Consider the following 21494-nt stretch of genomic DNA (forward strand, 5'->3'; position numbering starts at 1 on the left):
TAAAGCTATTTTTGTGTGAAAATTTTCGATTTTATATTTTACATTTTTAACTTTATAATGCTTAAAACATGTCCAATTGGGATCTATGTCTACGTGTGATGTGTCAAGAAAATATCTTATTATTAATTTGTATGCTAATTGAAGGTAAATAAATATATGAGTTTTTGTGTTTAGAAAATAGATTTATTAGCGAAAATGTAGGCAGGCACAATTGTAATTAGTGTATTAAAGACGCAATCAGTTATCAATGGTTTTTATTCGTGAAAAGATAAGAATTAATTGAAATATTACACGAGTTTCTTAAAGAAATGGTGCCAATAAAATATAACTTTATACTCGAGGCGATAAAAACAATTCCAAACGATAAATTAAAATTTGGAAATCGGTCATTTAAAATATCAGCGGTTGAGTTAGTTAAAGAAGATGTTATTAACCATGTGGTGGATATTACATACACCAAGTTACTAGCAGAACAAGAAAAATATTCAATTAAAGGCATCTCGTCGAGATAGATTGATTGGTATAATTTATATAAATATTTACATATTTTTATCACTTTTGCTTTCAATTAACTTTAATTATTCATAATTTTTGTAAATAATAATAATAATAAAACATTCGAAAACTTTTAATTTTTTCAAAAACTAGTTAATAATAATCATAATATATTTATTCATTATAATTTCCGTTTATAATTATAAATTTGTACAGAGTAAATATTTTAAATTATGCTTATTGTTTTGCACAAATCTTAAGTTTCATCATTGTTGTTATTTCTAAAAATAATATTAATCAACTAGCATATAGTTTTAATAATAAATAATAAGAGTGTATATATTCTAATTTATAATGTCCATAAGCATAGGTAGTAGTTAGGTCTTCAAATATAAACCACTTATCATCTAAATGGTTTAAGGTCATTTTTATAGTTTTAATGGTATATATTTGATGTTGAAATGATCCAATTGACACATTTTCTCTATATGGCGTATAAGTCGTGTACCTCACAACAGGACAATAAGGGTGTGCGTCACTTCCATGAATGTTGTTTACATCCATTGCAACACACGTAATCGCTGTAGCGTAAACGTCGCTTACTGTCGGCTCTTCTTCAGCGTACAAATTTCAGGTGATCAACTGTGAGATGATTTTTGATAACGAGTCCTCTTATGCTTTTCGCTTTGCATTTCTCATTTGCTTCCAAGTCAAAAATCCATAAAATTTCGGTCTGAGACTAATGAAATCAAATATAGATATTTCTCGTGCTTCGCCGCTATACAAACCAGACATCTTCTTATTAGCGTTTAAACAACACGGATGATTACTCGGCAATTCTGAAGTGTCAAGTCTAGCAAACAAATCTGAATTTTGTTTGCTTTGCCATAAAAGTCATCACCGATTATTCAATACACAAATGAATCTAAACAATAAAATCATAAATTAAATAATTCATTTTTCTATAGAAGCATTATTTAATCTAACCGTATAATAGTCGAGCACAAATTTAAAGTATTTATGAAACTAATTTCCACGTTAGTCTTGAGAAGTTCTTCTATTTACAGTGTCATATCGGTATGTCATCTATGAAACGATCAACCACATCCCCTTATTTGACTGATTACAACTTTGGAATCAGTATTTCGGAAGTTATTGACAATTTAAAGTCATGACTGGAGGTGAAGTGTGGGTGCTGCTATTTTTATAACTAGATACTTCCTCCCACCTAGGTTTAAATATGTCAATAACTTCCGAATTATTGGTCCAAAAGTTATCATGGGGCAGTCGTTTTATTAATTAGATAATTATCTTTTAAATAAGCCAGTTAATTAAGTATTTTGTTATGACACGGTGCCACCTTTATCAGTCGTCGTCCTACTATGTGTCAATGGTAGTTTGACTGATTAACACCGCGTGCGATACGCCTCAGTACTAAGTCCAGCAAGTACCGCACGTCCGTCGACGACCCGCCGCAAAAATACATTGTAGGAGTCTTCTTTGTGACACCTCCCGAAAAGAGTCGCCGACGCACTACATTTTAACCAAATTGTATTGTGTTACTTAATAATACCGTCGATTTTAAATATTTTGGTTTTATTCTTGCGAGTGAAAAATTTAAACACATAGCTTTCAGAACTAGATCAATTGTGTCTCATTTTTTTGTGATTAATTTTCTGACCACAATATACGGCTTTACGCCACTTTGTTCGTAAAAAGCTGTGTTAATCATTATTTTGTATTTTAAGACGTCGGTCAGTTATTTGAAAAAATAAAGTTTACACCCAAATAATGCATGAACACAAAAAATACTTCATAATTGACCAATAGAGAAAACTATGTAATTAAAAGTATCCAATAAAAATATTGTTAATATTATTTTTATTTTTCAATTAAATAATTGGTCAATGATAAAAGCCTTGTATATATAATAGCGACTTATTTTATTCTTTATGTTTTACATTAAAAATTGGTACAATTAAAAAATATTCTTTTCAAAGGAACAAATATTGTCAACGAATATATATCAAATATGTTTTATTGAACAGAAACCGAAAAACAAAGTATATGAAACAATCTAAATATATATAAATACATTATGTCTAAACTTAAACAAATTATCATTGCTAACCATAAAAAAATTAATACTAAGAAATGTGTATTATGAAAAGTCAACCTCTTGGACATTCATATGAAACGAGCTGTTTGAGAGTCTAAATAATAATATAATCACAAGAATTTATTTTTTATTTAAAAGGAATGAACTCGATTTATTTATTTTTCTAAGCATACCTGAGTCTTCCCAAGAAGTGATTTCACTATTGCTGTTTGCTTCATGATGTTTTTTACCGTGCGGCTTTTGCCGTGGAGTTCTCTGATTACAAACTCAGCATAGTTTAGTACTATACCAATCCAAATCATCTCTTTTGAGACATTAGCCATCTCCTCTCTAGCCGTGGTCATCACATAATCTCGTATTTCATTTACATCAGTGGCATTTTGAGCAAACTCTAAAAAGTTACATAATCGTTGTTTGTACACATTGATTATGCTATAATAAAATACATTTTGTAAATTAAATAATAGAATAACTGTTAATCGTATTAAAAGTATACCTCCATAGAATATCGGAAAGTGTAGATAACTGATAGTCGGGCATAATAAATTTGGTAAATTTTCACTCGATAGATCAATTACTAAGTAATGTTTGATGAACTGTAACAGTAAATTTAGGGCATACTTTTATATAATTCGTAAATCTAAGGTAACCATAGAGTAAATGTAGCCAACTATATTTTTTCTTTTAAAAATCTTTATATTTAAAAGCTAAGACTTAAAATTAAATAATAATGACGTTAATTTGCTATTTTATTTCATTATTAATTATGTACAATAAAAATAAATTATATCTTCAATTTACATGAAAGACGAGTTAATTATAATTTCCAAAAAATGTTCTGTACATTATAGTAGTTTAAAATTAAATTATTTGTTTATACAGTAAACAATACCATAGCAATAATAACATTTAATTAACGAGTTATTGTTTTTATTAAATTTGACAAATTTTGATTGAAAAAATCGAGGGTCTAGAATTAACCAAAATGTAAAAATTCTGTACCATTAATTGTGTTGAATGGTATATTTTTTTTTACAAATAAATAAATTTTGTTCATTAATTTAAATGGAAAATAAAAATTTCATACTGCTCTCCTATAAAGTAAGAAATTGGTTGATAAGATTCTTTAATCATAACCTTCCACATCATTGTAAAAAAATATCTACATATTATGCTAATGGAGAATACTTTATATTTTCAATTGTATACAATTGAGGTATTACTTAAAATCATACATTTGTATTTATACAGAATTTTGCTTAAATTTGAAACAAAATATAATAATTAGAAGAATAAGAATAACAGTAACAATTTATTGGCGATAAAAAACTAATTTTGTTTAGCTTTGTACATACATAAAGTTAATATAGAGATTTATGTATATTTGTATACAATAAATTAAATTATATTTAAAAGAAATACTGCATAAAAATTGACGTACGTCGGTAGTACCTCGACGTAGTCACAAGAAGTAATACACTAATTAACTAATGTTTATGACGTTTAGTTCTTCGTTTTTAGTTCTTCTTGAGTCCTCCCGTTAGATATACTGGTCAGCCCCAGTCCCTCCAATTAGTGAACTACTAAAGGGATAGAGTTTAGACCCATCAGCACGGTCTAGCTCAAAAGTAGCAGACTGAAAGACAACTAGTTTTTCACTATACTTACTAAAGGACGGTTAAGCCCAAAAACTAGCCAGCAAGCATACTAATTATTAAGACGGACTAAACGACCAACAGCCGACCTCGACTCTTGCCGCACACACACACACAATTTTAACAGCACGGTGTATATAAAGTATTTACGGTAAGTGCAGGTTTTTAAATAGTTATTTTATTTAAGAAACGTAATATATAAAAAGTTAAATGTAACACAAAATAAATTAAGTCGTACAAAATAAAAAGTTACTCGCACCAAACGTCCTGACCCGTAATTAAACGTTTCTTCGTCAGAACGTCAAATCATCCTATATTTTTCATGTTTCCCTTTATATATTCTTTTTTTCACCATTATTAATTTGCTTACCCTGAATTTTCCTTTTATATGACATTATTATATTGCTTATGATTTCAAAAATTGCTTATTACTATTGTAAAACTTATATTATACTAAAATCAATGTTATTCATTACTTCCTCAGCTATTTCCTACAAAATATAACATTTATTTGTTTTGATATTGAAAAACTTGACAGGGTCAGGTTTAGGGGAGGGCAACCGGGCCACAGCCTACAACAACAACAAAAGAGGAGCTTCATAATAGAGACTTCGGAAAAATAAATTCAAATTCAGAATAGTAAACAACTTTTCTAAAATGAAAGTGATTTACTTCGAGAACTGGATTTTAGCGAAATCATTTACGATTTTTCGTCGAAAAAAGATAGGAAAGTTCCGTTTGTTATTGCTAAAATTTAATTTCAGATAATTCTTGTTTATGGTTATATTTATGTTTGTTAAATAATAAAATAATATATACTTGGTTTCACAATAAATTATTTATTGGAAAACTCGAATGAAAAAATTATTCATTATATTTGGAAAATAAGTTGGGCTTCCACTTCTTTGATGTGGAGGCCTCCATCTCTAAATCGGGCATTGCAACTGGCTGTCTTCGAGTCCCCAAAGTCATTAGAAACAAATATTTATGATATCAATATGATATGAGACAGTATTATACTTAATAACATAAAAAATATATTATCATTCAAACCAAAATTGAAGATTTTGATGTATTCTACATGAGTCCGCAGCATGGAAATAATAATTTATTCGACGTTTACGAATACCTTTTTTGGCGGTGTGTCTTTTTTCTCATTGAGACAGGAGGTTTTATGATTACTATATGAATTTTATAAAAGAGAAAAAGAAAATATTTTAGTATATAAGACGAAATGGAATGAATTGAAAAGGAGAGAAAGAGAAAACCTCGGGAGTACTAAACGTAATCTCTTTCCTCGTGATACGTTTGTGACATAAAGCTTTCATTTTGTGTATTATTTATGTATCCTGTTTTAAATGTATCAATATTTTATATGTTTTACTTTGTTTAATTATATATTTATTAACTACATTTTGGGTTATTATTGAACTATTATAACTATAAGTTAGAACAAAAAGATTGTTCCATATTTAAATACAACAATATTATGGTTTTTTCTTTAAATAATAACATATTCCTTGTAAAATAATAAATAAAATAAAAAATAAATCGTCTATTTTATAAATTTTTTATAAAATTCATATATAATCATTTTCAAAAATGTTTATAAATATTCTACTTCCTGATCTAGTAACAATAATTCGGGGAATTACAATTAATCCAAACATTACAAAAGTGTTCTACTTCTAGGTTTACAAGTAATAGACTATATTATATTTTTGTAATAATAGATAAAGAAATTCATAGTTAAACCTAACATTACAAAAATGCTTTGTTTTCAGTTTTACAAAATAATATATTACAATATTTTTATTAATTAATGACATCATTTTATTTTAACACACATTTATTAGCATGGAATTTAAAAACCCAGCACAGGGGGGTCGCGGCATAGTTTGATCAAGTATAATGATATCTGACAGTGATTAAAATCACTATCAAAATAAAACGCTTCGATGCAAATCTTAAGATAGTGTTTAATTTTAAAAAATACACTTTTCAATAAGTTATAGCATTATAAAGTTAAAAATGTTAAATAAAGTTAAAAAAACACAAAAATAGCCTTCGATAGCTATTTTCACCATGAAGACAAGTCTAGAGGTCAATTTTTTTTTTTCATAATAAAGTATATTACATTAGCTTTAATTAAAGATATATATATAAAAGTGTCAGACCTTTGGGAACATTTTCAAAAGTTATGTTGAAAAAGTAAATTTGTTGTGAAAAAGTTGTCATTTTAAATCCTCCCCTATGGGCAGGTTAAGTGTCAGATTTACAAAACAAACTATACCAAATAATAAGTAAAAACATCAAGCATCTATATAAAAAAAAGTTATATTGATATGTTCATTTTTGAAAAAGTTATAGCATTATTAAGTTAAAAATATTAAAATAAATTATTTTACAAAAAACGTAATTTTTTATTAACTTTGATGTCAACTTTCACCAAGAAGACAAGTCCAGAGGTCAAATTTTTTTTTTTCAAATTAAAGTATATTACATTAGCTTTAATTTAAGATATGTATAAAAGTGTCAGACCTTCCGGAACATTTTCAAAAGTTATGTTGAAAAAGTAAATTTGTTGTGAAAAAGTTGTCATTTTAAATCCTCCCCTATGGGCAGGTTAAGTGTCAGATTTACAAAACAAACTATACCAAATAATAAGTAAAAACATCAAGCATCTATATAAAAAAAAGTTATATTGATATGTTCATTTTTGAAAAAGTTATAGCATTATTAAGTTAAAAATATTAAAATAAATTATTTTACAAAAAACGTAATTTTTTATTAACTTTGATGTCAACTTTCACCACGAAGACAAGTCCAGAGGTCAAATTTTTTTTTTTCAAATTAAAGTATATTACATTAGCTTTAATTTAAGATATGTATAAAAGTGTTAGATCTTCCGGAACATTTTCAAAAGTTAATTTTTTGTGAAAAAGTTGTCTTTTTAAATCACCCTCTGTGGGCAGATAAATGGTCAAATGTTCAAAAAAAATATATCAAATGATAGGTAAAGACATCAAGCATCTATAAAAAAAAAAAATTATATTGATATGTTCATTTTTAAAAAAGTTACGGCACATTTTAGTAAAAAAAAATTGAAAAAATTTCGAAAATTGACGATTTTTAAATTTGTAATTTTTTTGGAGATTTCCCCCATTTACGGGGAACGGGGGAATTTTTTTCAATTTTTAAGGGTTTAACTTAATATTTATCATGATTCATATAAATAACTAAGACTTTATTCATTATTTTACAAGGAAAAAATTATTATTTAAAGAAAAAAACATAATATTTTTATTAATTAATGACATCATTTTATTTTAATAACACATTATTTTATTAAATTTGAATAATTAATCTAATAAATTTTACACAAATTATTAGTACTTATTAAAAATTAATACACATATAATCCCAAATACGTAACTCCCCAGTTGTCATGTCAATAATATCTTCAGGTTCAAAGTGCTGATTAAAAAAATCATAATCAAAACCAAAATTGAAATAAAAAACCTGGATACCATACTCAATTATTTTTTTTATATCATTCTGATCGGGATCAATAAATTCATCATCTTTTATTATTTTGTCATCAACTCCACATAAGGAATTAATAAAATATAAGATAAAATATTCTATACGTCTTTGTTCAACGTGTTTTTCTTTAAAATTCTGAAGATTATTATCAAATGTTACGACGTTGATTATTTCGGTAAATTTATCATCAATCGAATATTCATTATACGGTCCTTTTATTGTGTTTTCTTTAATAAATGTTTTGAATTTTATAAGATTTTCAAGCACAGCTATTTCCTTAAAATTAAAAAACTTAAGGCCATTTATCAAATGGGTTACCAAACAATCTATCATAATTATACTTTTCCATAATTTTTGTAACCATTTGTTTTTATCAGTGTTATTATGCAATTTCATATAGTAATTTGCTGCATTTGAATACTTTTTATAAAGTTGTTCAATAAGACATACATAAATTGAATTTAAAATTACACCACCACTTTTGTACATCGAATCATAACTTCCCGTGTGTACAAACGCTAACCAAATACTATTATTTTTTAACTTTTCATCATAATTATCATACAAACGTGTGTTTATTGATGTCCATCCTGACACATTTATAACTAACTTTAATTCCTTTTCAGTTGGCTTACTTTTACAAATTGAATTAGAAATTAGGTATAATTCTTCATTGAGTTCTTCAAGATTGGCCTGATTAAACAGATTATATCTAAATCCAAAATCAAAATAAAACATCTTTATACTATATTCAATTTTGATTTTTATATCATTCTGATCAGGATTAATAAATTCATTATCATTTATTATTTGGTCATCAACTCCACATAAGGAATTAATAAAATATAAGATAGAATATTCTATACGTCTTTGATCAACGTGTTTTTCTTTAAAATTCTGAAGATTATTATCAAATGTTACGACCTTGATTATTTCTCTAAATTTATCATCAATCGAATATTCATTATACGGTCCTTTTATTGTGTTTTCTTTAGTAAATTTTTTGAGTGTTATAAGATTATCAAGCACAGTTACTTCCTTAAAATTAAAAAATTTAAGGCCGTTTATCATACGAGTTATCAAACGATCTATCATGGTTAAACTTTTCCATAATTTTTGTAAGCATTTGTTTTTATCAGTATTGTCATGCAATTTCATATAGTAGTTTGCTGCATTTGAATACTTTTTATAGAGTTGTTCGATAAGACAGACATAAATTGAATTTAAAATTATACCACCTCTTCGGTACATCGAATCATAACTTCCCGTGCCTAGAAACGCTAAGCTTATATCAATACTCTTTGACTTTTCTTCATAATTCTTATAGAAAACTGTGCTAGTTATTGATTTCCATCCTGGAGCTTTTATAACTGTCATTAACTGGTCTTTAGGTGGCTTATCATTACAACTTGAATCAGATATCAGATTTAGTGTAATAAATATTGAGAAAATTACAAATAAATTCATTATTCTTAAATTACAGAAATTAAATTTCGACATATGAGTAAAACTTTTCAAAGAATTAAATGAATTGTATGTAGCATTAATTGTATTTATGTATTGTAGGTAGCAGTATATAATTATTATTAGATTTAATAATAAATATACGCCCTTATTTTAAATAAATATTATACTTAATATGATTTTGCTTGTTAATAAAGAGATATACTTAATTTAGAACTATTAAAATTGCTGTTAAATACAGTTGAATAAATTTGATATTTCTTACTGTAATAAATTATGCACTTGTTTTTCGCAAGAAATTATAACTTGAAATAAATATTTTATTTGTTTATAATTGCTTTGGAGTACACATTTTGATACATGATAGAATATAAAATAAATGTATTAATGCGTCATATCCTTACAAATTTGATCAGAATCAGAAGGTTTTATCTCACGTGTATTCAAAAATAACTTTTTTGTATAAAGTTTCCTAATATTCAACCCATATAATTACTTGTAAAAATCAAGTGATTTGATTAATTATCATAGAAATTTCTTATAACAATACCTTATGTACTTGTTTTTGTGTAAGAAGTTATAAGTGTTTTTTTATATTAAAACATTTAGCATTATTAGTCATTGGAGGCTACTTTTTTTTAATATAATTTTTGGAAAGAATATATTTATGTTTTAATGACTATTGTTTTACATTATCAATAACATAACAATATTTAATGTTTATTGATATCACATATTTTTTTTATTGTGTTAATAAGCCTGAAGTATTTATTACTAACCGTAACTGCTCTTCAGTCGGCTTATTATTACAATTTTAATCAGATATTAGTTATAGTGTAATAAATATTGAGAAAATTAAATTTAAATGTTTTGTAGTAATTAGATGAGGAAGTATTGAATTACGTCGATTTTAGTATAATATAAGCTTTACAATAGTAGTAAGCAATTTTTGGACTCTTAAGCAATATAATAATTCCATATAAAAGGGAAATGCAGGGTAAGCAAATTAATAATGGTGGGAAAAAGAATATAAAAGGGAAACATGAAAAGTATAGGGGGACGACACTGGACGATACTGGGCGAGACGAGACTGGACGTTTTGTCGAAGAAACGTCGAGTTACGGGTTAGGTCGTTGATGTAAAAATAACTTTATACTTATTGTAAGATTTAATTAACTTTTGTGTAAAATTATTATATTATATTTGATTTTGTGTTTAATACAGTTTTTAATTGAATCAAGTTAAAATTCGATAAATGTGTAAAATTTTTCAAAGATTTAAATGAAATATATCTAGAATTCAACGTTATTATCATTGTAGGTAGCAGCATATAATTATTATTAGATCTAGTAGTAAATTGTACGCACTTTTTTTAAGCAAATAGGTTACTTAAAATAGTTTTTTTATAATGAAGTAAAATACTTATTTGAGAACTACTTAAATTGCTGTTTAATACGACTGAATAAGTTTTATATTTCTTACTAAAGTAAATTATGTACTTGATTTTCGTGACAAATTATGATTTGAAATAAATAAATAATTTAATTGTTATTTCTTTGGAGCACACATTTTGATACATGATTGAATATAAAATAAATGTATTAATACGTCATATCCGTACAAATTTGATCAGAATCAGAAGATTTCATCGCATGTATTTTCAAAAAAAAATTTTTTGGATATAGTTTTCTACTATTCAGCCATTGTAATTACTTGTAAAAATCAAGAAATTTGATTAATTATCATATGAATTATATAGTACTTATGTAATTCCTAGAATTTTCAACTTTTTTGTTCTAAGTTATAAAAAGCAACATTTTGTATAATTTAAAAAAATTAGGATAAATTAAAAACTAATTTTTTTAGCCGTAGCGTATTAAATATTTAAACGTTTGAACTTTTTTATGTTTAATATTTTTTGACATAAAAACTTTACTCTTAACGTTTGTAAGAAAATACATTGACAGTTAGATGAATAGCCGGACGCTACTTTTTTCTTAAATTTCATTTTATAATAATATTTAAGACAGGTCTGTCGATTTTTGCAACGTTTTCAGTTCTTGATGAAATTGTAGTCATCAACTCTTGTTGATCGCTACAACCATTCGTAGTTCTAGGAGAACTTAGGTTAGTACTATAACTACCCTTTGTGAAATACCAACATCTAAAAGAGTGTTGTTTTATTAATAAAGCTCCATAGTGAGGAGTGAAATTATATTTAATTAATCAATAGTATACGCGGAGTATACGACAAATGTAATAAGAAAAATGTTTATAAACATAAACAATGAACATAAAATGTTGTTTATAATATTTTAATAACATAAATTATTTTTTTTATACAAATTAATTAAATAAGTATATTTTCATATAAAAATTCTTAGATTCATAAAAATAATATTTGATTTTTTAATTATATATTATCTAATTTTTATAATCAATTGTTTAAAAATTCTTATTGATTTTGATTTTTAATATGTTAAAAGTAATCATATCTTGTAAACCTACTTTTTTATCCTTTAAAGTAAAGGTTTATAATAAAAAAAAAATGAATTTATTACCATAACTTTTAGCTTAACTTGCAAGTTTGAAATTGACATCATTTAATAGAAAATATTGTATTGTTAAGATTAATATGCAATCAGGAAATTTTATAATAACTATTTACAGTATAATAAAAATTGATCACTTGTGGCTAATTAATTAAGTAAAATTAAAACTACATATAAAATATTATTAATTTAAAAAACTAAAAAATATTAAAAATATTCAACTCAAAGCCACAAAAAATTAATGAAAAGTCGAGTATACGTATTTCGGAAACAATGTTACCATTATCAACGCTAAACACATACTGACATATTTACAGTAAATTTATTAAAAAAGCTAATTTTTTTTGCATTTTTATCGTAATAGATCACTTATATCATAGAAATCATGGTAATCATTTCTAAATAACTTTTGGTGTTTAAAAAGACTCTACAATTGAAATATTCAGAACTTAAATAATTTTAATGATTTAATTTTTACTAAAAGAAGCTATCAAAGAGTTGTTAACAAAATCTACTCAATTGAGTTTATTATTATAAAATTTGATTACAATAGTAAAAATCTATTGTTAAATTTAGGTGTAAATAAAAATAATTTTTTTTAGAAATGCTTCAAAAGCAATATGAACTCTTCTTGTAGATGTTAAAATTAGTATGAAATTGATATTATTTCAAATTGAAATAATAATTTAATATTGTAATTTTTACGTATATTTCGTTACTTTTATAACAAACATGTATTAAACTTAGAGGAATTTAAATTCAATAATTTTCAAATAAAAATAGTTGTTTCTTGTGAAAACATTGGTTTACAAGGTATTTTGATCACAAACCAGAATATACTTTCGCGGATTTATTTTCAAATAATTATTGATTTTGATATACAATATGTTATAATAATATATGATATTAATAATACGTATAAAATGTCATTTTTAATCTATTTTTTTGGTTCTTTAAAGTTGATTTTTATAAAAGTTTATAATGAAGGTTACCATAACTTTTTTTTAACCCAACTTGCAAGTTTGAAATCAAGTTTAAAACAAGACATCTCCTTGAACAGTACAAAAACATTACGGGTGGTATAAGTTTAGCAAAGATTCACAATAAACATAATAAAACATATTTTGCAATCTTTTCATTTAAATAGCTCACAAAAACGATTGATAGATTGTATTATTCGTTTTATTAGCCATTTAGAAAGATAAATAATCTCAACTGTGCTTCTTTATCCGTGTAATTGTATAAAAATAGCTATAGATTTCTTTAATTAAAGTTTTTAGATTTTATAAAAGCAATCATTTATCTAAATAGTTAATTTAATATTCATTATGATTCATATAAATATTTTAGACTAAATTCATTATTTTACCGAAAAAATGATTATTTAAAGAAAAAAATAAAATATTTTTATTAATTAATGATATAATTTTATTTTAGCACACAATTCTTAGCATAGAGTTAAAAGAAAAAATTTTTTGGTAAATTCCAACATAGCTTTTAAAAAATAAATTTTATACCTATATTGAAATAATGAGGTTTAAACATTTTTTTCTTAAATTTGAATAATTAATCTAATAAATTTTACACAAATTATGAATACCGTATATTTGGGTAAAGACGACTCGAATCCCGTATACGTTTCTTCCCAGTTGTCATGTCAATAATATCTTCAGGTTCAAAGTGCTGATTAAAATTATTATAATCATAACCAAAACCAAAATTGAAATAAAAAACCTGGATACTATCCTCAATAATGTCTTTTATACTTTTCTGATCGGGATTAATCAATTCATGATCATTTATTACTTCGTTCACAGATCCACATAAGGAATTAATAAAATATATGATAATATATTCTTCATGTCTGTGACTAACGTGTTTGTTTTTAAAAATCTGAAGATTATTATCAAATGTTACGACGTTGATTATTTTGATAAACTTAACATTAATCGAATCTTCACTATACGTTCCTTGTATAGTGTTTTTTTTAATAAATGTTTTGAATTGTATAAGATTTTCAAGCACAGCTTTATCCTCAATATTAAAAAATTTAAGGCCATTTATCAAATGGGTTACAAAACAATCCATCATAGTTATACTTCTCCATAATTTTTGTAAGGAGTTGTTTTTATCAGTGTTGTCATGAAATTTCATATAGCGATTTGCTGCATTTGAATACTTTTTATAGAGTTGTTCGATAAGACAGACATAAATTGAATTTAAAATTATACCACTGCATTGGTACATCGAATCATAACTTTGCCATTCTAGAAATGCTAGGTTTATAACATTATGGTTTGTCTTTTCATAAGAATTCTTATAGAAATTTGTGCCCTTCATTGATCTCCATCCTCTAGTACCTATAACAATCTTTAACTCGTCTTCAGATGGCTCATCGTTACAACTTGAATCAGATATAAGATGTAGTATAATAAATATTGAGAAAATTACAAATAAATTCATTATTCTTAATAAAATGAAATTAAAATTCGATTAATGAGTAAAACTTTTCAAATAATTAAATTAATTGTATGTAACATTAATCGTATTTATATATTGTAGATAGCAGTATATAATTATTATTAGATTTAATAATAAATTGTACGTACTTTATTTAATCAAATACGATACTTGACAATATTTTTTTTTATGAATAAAGAACTACTTATTTTAAAACAATTTAAGTTGCTTTTAAATATAGCTAATGAAATTCATTTTCTGGATTTAATAAAGTTAAAATTCATAAATGTATAAAACTTTTCAAAAATTGTGCTTATTAAACAAATATGATTCTAATTTTTTTTTTTTTTGGTAATAAAGAGAAATATTTATTTTAAAACTACTTAAATAACTTAGTACGTACAACTGAATATGTTTGATATTTCTTATGGCAATAAATTATGTATTTATTTTTCGAGTGAAATTATAATTATTAAAGATAGTACAAGTAGACACACGGCCCTTACTTAGGTTAAAACTGTTCCCAAAAATAATGTGACCGCTAAAGATAACCAATCAATCCACGTCACAAACCATTTTTTAACCAATAGTTTCAAAAATTACTAAGTATTCGAAAACTGATATTAATTTTATGAAAAACAATATTATTACTATTTACAACTGTGGTTTATTAAAAAATAATAATTTATGTAATAAATTTAGATAGAAAAAGGTTATCTATAGGATAATCATTATTATTACATTAGCAAATTTAATTAGAACTTTGAAATTAGACTTTTCATATCTGTTAAAATATGTTTCNAAAAGATTATAGGATAATCATTATTATTACATTAGCAAATTTAATTAGAACTTTGAAATTAGACTTTTCATATCTGTTAAAATATGTTTCATGTTATTAATTTTTTGAATTTTAGCATTTTAGTATTCTAATTAAAATACATATTCTTCTTCTTCAACTGGGCTCTTAATATTCTCTAGGAGTTTTTACCTTTGTATTTAGAAATACAAGAACAATTTAATACTTATTATTAATTTTAGTCAATATAAATATACATCATATTTAATTATGCATTTCATCATAGTTATTTAATACTCATTCACAATAATTTATTATAAAGATATTGTCATAATATTCTTTGTATTTTCGTTATTTTTACAACATTAATTGAAATATGTTATGAGTACGAGTCATAGAACAATAAATATTTTCCCTCATTTTATTATACCTTACTATTTGTTCTNTTAGTTAAGCATTTCATCATAGTTATTAACACGCATTCAGAATAATTTATTATAAAGATATTGTCATAATATTCTTTGTATTTTCGTTATTTTTACAACATTAATTGAAATATGTTATGGGTACTTGTCATAGTTAGATGAATAAATATTTTCCCTCATTTTATTATAACTTACTATTTGTTCTAACAAAAATCAAAAAAATGTACTGATTTTCCACAATGAGATTTTAAAATTATATAGAAAAATAAAGACATGATTTGGCAAATTATAATTTTGTAAAATCGTTAAATGTATATTCCTTATTGAATACCAATATATTATAGTGTTTTTTCATTATAGCTGACTTGGACACACATTATGAAATATATTAATTGGCAGAACACAAGGTACAAATATTGCTATTTTTATCACAACTCAACTAGTCACTGTTCTTTTTTAATTGTATTTATGATATTAAAATTAAAATTATTATATTTATATATTTCTCATTTGTTTCTGTCATAGTCAAAATTAATATATGATATCATCTAACAGTTGGTATTAGAAAGAAATAATTCTAAAGTACAAAAATATTTTATTTTTACGCGTATAATTAATATATATATGCTTTCTTTGTTTAAAAACTTCCACTCCTTACCTCCCCAATCATTACTTTAAATATTTAATAACTTCTGAAATACTGGTCCGAAAATTGTGATTTATCAATTATTTTCTTAATTATATTATTTCCTATTTTATAAACTAGTTAAAAATGTATGTTGCCTAAAAAATTAAAGTTGACATCCCTATAAATATAACATTTACATTTCTTATAATTTCTTTATTATTACATTATCATCTCTTGTAATTTTATTTTTTTTTTTATTTTATTTTATTTTAAACGGACGTTAGTCCAATAACAATTTACATGGGTGTAAAGTAAGATACAAGAATAAAAAACAATTTTATATAAATGCGAAAAAGTATACAGTATTATGAAACAAACTATTATAATATAAATGAATATAAAAACTCAGAAAAGTTCACTAAAAATACAAAAAAATCATATAAAAAAATCAAACAAATATATATTACCAGCTGTCATCAAAAGGTTTGCAGGGGAATTTAAAATGTAATTTTTTTTTGAGAATTGAGGATAAAAAGGTTTAGGATTTCTAGTATTAATATTATTTATTTTTAAATTAATTAATGATAGGAGTTCCGGACAATCAATGAGTCCTAATAATAATTTATGTAAAAATTTTGAAATCAAAAGCATTCGACGTTCTTTGAGTGTATTAAAATTAAGGTAATTAAGAATGCTGTCATAAGAGCTATGGGGAGGTCTGTGTATGTTAAATTTAAATGAAATAAAACGGAGAAAATTATTTTGAACAGATTCTAGTGCGGTGTTTTGTTTAGAAGTATTGTTTAACCAAATTAGAGGACAGTATTCAAGATGGGAACGTACAAGGGAATAAAACAGAATTTTTAGAGGAACAGGATCTATAAATGAGCCACAAGTGCGTTTAATAAATCCCAAATTACGCATAGCTTTATTTCTTATCATTTCTGTGTGAGGGGAGAAATTTAATTTAGAATCAAAAATAACGCCTAAATCTTTAAATTGAGAAACTAGCTCGATATTTATATTGGAAATAGAATAACAATAATTAATTGGGTTTTTTATTAGGTAAAAGTGCATAAATTTACATTTATCCACATTTAAAAATAAGTGATTTTTATTACACCATTTGAGTAAGTTATTAATATCTGATTGTAAACAAATTGCATCTTGTTCAGATTTAATTATTTTTATTAATTTAGCATCATCAGCAAACATAAGGATATTAGAGTTCATTATAACATTAGGCAGGTCATTAATAAAAATATTAAATAGAAGTGTAGACAGGTGGTCTCCTTGAGGAACGCCTGAAGGGACTGGGAAAAGTGACGATTTGAATTTGAGGTATTTAACAATTTGGGAACGGTCTGAAAGAAAAGATTGGAACCATTTAAGAAGTGATCCAGAGAAACCAAAAGATTGTAATTTTTTAATAAGTAATACATGATTAACTTGGTCGAAGGCTTTGGAAAAATCAGTGTATATTATATCAGTTTGAGCATTAGATTCAAATGACTGAAGTATTAAGTTTTTTGTTATGGCTAAATTATTACATGTTGAGCGTTTTGGTATAAAACCGAATTGATTATTTACTAGGACTGAGGAGCAAAAATTGTTAAGTTTAGATGAAATTAAGTGAGAGAATAACTTTGGGATTGATGATAATTTTGAGATTGGGCGATAATTTGAAATTAGTGAAGGATTACCCTTTTTTAAAATAGGTGAAATAAACGACGTTTTCCAAAAAGATGGATAGGTACCACTAGCGAGGGATAAATTAAAAATACTAGTTAATATCGGTGTTAGGATAAATCTACAATTATAAAGGAAAATAGTAGGTATCTCATCTGGGCCTGCAGTTGAACTTAATTTTAGGTCAGAAATCATATTAAAAACCTCTAGTTCAGTAACAGTAATGGAATTTAAATTTAAAGTAGAATTTAAATTAGGGTTATCTACATTTAAAGAGGGGGAATTAAATGTTTGAGATGAATTACAATAGGCATCAGAGAAGTATTTACTAAAAAGCTCAACGATATCAGCACCATTTTCGGCAACTGATCCATTTAAGGAAAGAGAGCAAGGTAGAGCATCATTATTGGTTAAATAATTAATAAATTTCCAAAAATATTTTGGATTCTGTTTAATCGAAAACTGGACTTTATTTATGTAGTTTTTGTGATCTAATTTAGCATTTCTTTTGCATTTAGCTCTAAGACGGGAGAAATTAATATAATCTGACATTTTGTTAGATTGTTTATAAACAAGGTGAGCAATTTTTTTTTCTTTTACTAATAATTTAAGCGAATTGGAGTACCAAAAAGGATATGAATTATTATATATACGTTTTATATGGACATAATTATTGATTGCTTCGTACAAAATATGGTAAAACTGAACAACTGTTTCATTTATATTATAGGATTTTAAATCAATAGTGGAGAGTGAATCACCAATAAATTTAACAATTTTGATGTAATCACAATTATTAAAATCATAAATTAAATCATGTGTAGTTTTTAAGATTTCATATTGTTCAAAATTTAGTGATATATTAAGAGCCGGGTGGTGTTTATCAATCGGAATTAACGGATCAGGGTCATTATCGACGGTTATGTAAGCATTAGATAAGACTAGATCAAGAATGACATTGCTGTGATTGCGTATAAAATTAAATTGATTAAAATTATAGTGTGATAGCATGCTAACAAAATAAGAATCGATTTGAGAATTACAAATTAATGGTAAAGAATAAAATGACCAATCTAATAAGGGTAAATTAAAATCACCTAATAATATAAATTTGGCTTTAGGATTAGATAAGTAAAGTTCATTAATAGATAGGAAAAATTGTTCATAAAGAGTAAGAGGTGAATTGGGCGGGATATAAATACAGCAAATAATAAATATATTAGCTCCTAGTTGAACTTGAATAAAAATCTGCTCAATACATTTAACAGTAACATTTAAAATTTTACAAATTATATGAGATTTAACAGCAATAAGTACTCCACCACCCTTAGATAAATTACTTGTGAGAACATTTCTGTCACATCGAAAAACATTATAATTTTTAAAGCCTAATTCCGAAGAATTTACATTATTTGTGAGCCATGTTTCAGTAAAGGTAAAAATATCTAAAGATGACAATGGAATAAATGAATTTAATTTATTTAATTTGGTATTTATACCACGAACATTTTGATAATATATTGATAAAGTACATGAAGTGCGATTTAGTTTTTTGGATTATTAATAATAGTTGGGTTACCTTTAATATATTTAATAATAATATTTTGTTCACCATTGTTGCGACGAGATTCGAGTTCTTGCCGTAGCTTTGACATCTGTTCACGCTGTTTCATAGTGCGATCCGAAGAGAATCTTATTTCTTTAAATTGATTTGAGGAACGGATTTTGGATTGCGCTCGTAAAATGTCAAATACATTTTTAGTATCGTTGAACGTGATTTTCAATGGACGAGTTCGAGAAGAAGGGTTGCCCAAGCGAAAATACCTAACAGGTTGGATTTTTAGTTCCATTTCATCAAGAATTAGTTTAATTTGGTCACTATCAGGTTTAGTTTCAGTCGGTTCGGGCAAATTGAACAGAATAATATTATTTATTCTCGATTGTCTATCAGCAATTTCGTTAATTATATCAAAATGGGTTGTATTAGATGTTGATGTAGTATTCTGTTCAAAATTTTTGATCTTGAGCTCAAGTTGAGAAACCTTGTTATTTAATAGAATATTTTCATCAGTTATTTTTTTTATTTGATTCAAAAGATCGTCAAAACGATTATTGAAGTTTTTTATTGTTTTATTTTGGTCATTGAACGATTGAATCAACTTATTCTGCGTTGATTTGATCTCATTTAATGTTTTTGTTATGGATGCAAGTTGCTCCTCCATAATTATAAGAGTTAATAGTTTATATGATTTTAAAAATTAATAGCGTAAATAGGAATACGTATATGTTTGAGGTAAAATTAAGATACCGTGTTACCGACCGTTAAAGTCTCCAGAAAGTAAATAAAAACAGCTGATATTAGGTAGAATGAATCGATGTGATAAGAATAAATAAAAATGAAAACAACCAACTTGTATCCATGTACAGTATTAATCCAAAGAAAAACTTTGGTAAACTTAAGGAAAGATTGGTTTAATTCATTGAAAACATCGGTGTTTGCTTTATGTAGGTAGGAAACTGAGGTACACTGCACAAAGGTAAAAAAATAACGATATAACTGTGAGAATTTAAAAAAGTTTAAAAGAGCTATAAATAATAAATAAGTAATAATAAAGGAAGATTCTAAAAATTAATTAATTACTAATAAATAAAATATATAGGTAACTAAAAAAAGCAAAAAAATGTCCAATATTATATTTATTTTCTAAGTAAATTTATGAGTTATTATAATAGTAATTATTTCTTATTACTTACATAATAAATTATATGGAATAATTTAATATAAAGATTATTTTACGCTTGAGAAACATTATTGAAAACAAAAGTTAGCACAACGTAGTCATCAACAAATTACAATGTTGTTTCGTATCAATAGAAATAAAATGAAAATATTTTTTTTTAACTTATAACTAATTATTTTAATATTTTTTATTAATTTTTTGAATTCTTACAATTTTTTATGAAAATTTTTCGAAATAATTAGTAACGATTTCACATATGTCTCTATTTGTTTCGACAATTTTTTCTTCGTTTTTGAAGCTCTGATTGAACGAATAGTATCTTAATCCAAATTTAAAATAAAAAATATAAATGCCATAGTCAATCTTTATTTTTATATGTTGTTGGTTGGGATTAATTAATTCATTATCATTGATCTCTAAACCTTTAACTCTACATAGACCGTTTATAAATCTAGCGATATTTGTGTCTATACTGCTTTGGACAACGTATCTTTCTTTAAATTTCTTTAGAGTATCGTCAAAATCTACAATTTTGATTATACTATTAAACTTACTATCAATATTACGCTTATTACAAGTTTCTATTTCACTGTTATCATCAATCCATTTTTTGAATTCTTCAAGATTATTAAGCACAGCTTTTTCCTCAAAATTAAAAAACTTAAGGCCGTTTATCATATGGATTATCAAAATTTTCAACATAGTTATACTTGCCCATAATTTGTGTAAGCCACTCAATTTTATATTATGATCACTTAAATTTTTGTAGTAATTTGCTGCATTTGTATACTTCTTATAAAGTTGTTCCATAAGACAGACATAAACTGAATTTAATATTATACTACAATATGTGTACCGTGATTGGTATGGCTCATTGCATAAAAAAACTGTTTGAATAAATTTCTTATTCTCTTTTTTTTC

General features: G+C 25.1%; 3 protein-coding genes across 4 annotated transcripts; all 3 read right to left on the reverse strand.

Annotated features, from left to right (window-relative positions):
• Positions 1-743: 743 nt before the first annotated feature.
• On the reverse strand, positions 744-12264 carry LOC126905116 (uncharacterized). Of its 2 annotated transcripts, none has more exons than XM_050684550.1 (4): positions 11841-12264; positions 3111-3210; positions 2788-3046; positions 744-1420 (listed from the first exon to the last, which is right to left on the reverse strand). In XM_050684550.1, exons 2-4 carry the CDS (start codon positions 3152-3154, stop codon positions 1400-1402), a joined length of 324 nt encoding a protein of 107 aa, XP_050540507.1. In that variant the 5' UTR covers positions 3155-3210; positions 11841-12264; the 3' UTR covers positions 744-1399. The 2 variants fall into 2 exon arrangements, with proteins under 2 accessions (XP_050540507.1, XP_050540506.1); XM_050684549.1 differs by lacking the exon at positions 744-1420 and adding an exon at positions 2554-2708.
• LOC126905110 (uncharacterized) lies at positions 7524-14410 on the reverse strand. Its single transcript, XM_050684540.1, has 2 exons — positions 13752-14410; positions 7524-8739 (listed from the first exon to the last, which is right to left on the reverse strand). The coding sequence occupies exons 1-2, from the start codon at positions 14292-14294 to the stop codon at positions 7669-7671; spliced, it is 1614 nt and encodes a 537-aa protein (XP_050540497.1). The 5' UTR covers positions 14295-14410; the 3' UTR covers positions 7524-7668.
• Positions 14411-19376: 4966 nt separating this feature from the next.
• LOC126905115 (uncharacterized) lies at positions 19377-20472 on the reverse strand. Its single transcript, XM_050684548.1, has one exon. It carries the CDS (start codon positions 20052-20054, stop codon positions 19377-19379), a length of 678 nt encoding a protein of 225 aa, XP_050540505.1. The 5' UTR covers positions 20055-20472.
• Positions 20473-21494: the final 1022 nt, after the last annotated feature.

This window comes from Daktulosphaira vitifoliae, unplaced genomic scaffold, assembly GCF_025091365.1.
Source record: "Daktulosphaira vitifoliae isolate Bord-2020 unplaced genomic scaffold, ASM2509136v1 Scaffold_4, whole genome shotgun sequence".
Taxonomy (NCBI): Eukaryota; Metazoa; Arthropoda; class Insecta; order Hemiptera; family Phylloxeridae; genus Daktulosphaira; species Daktulosphaira vitifoliae.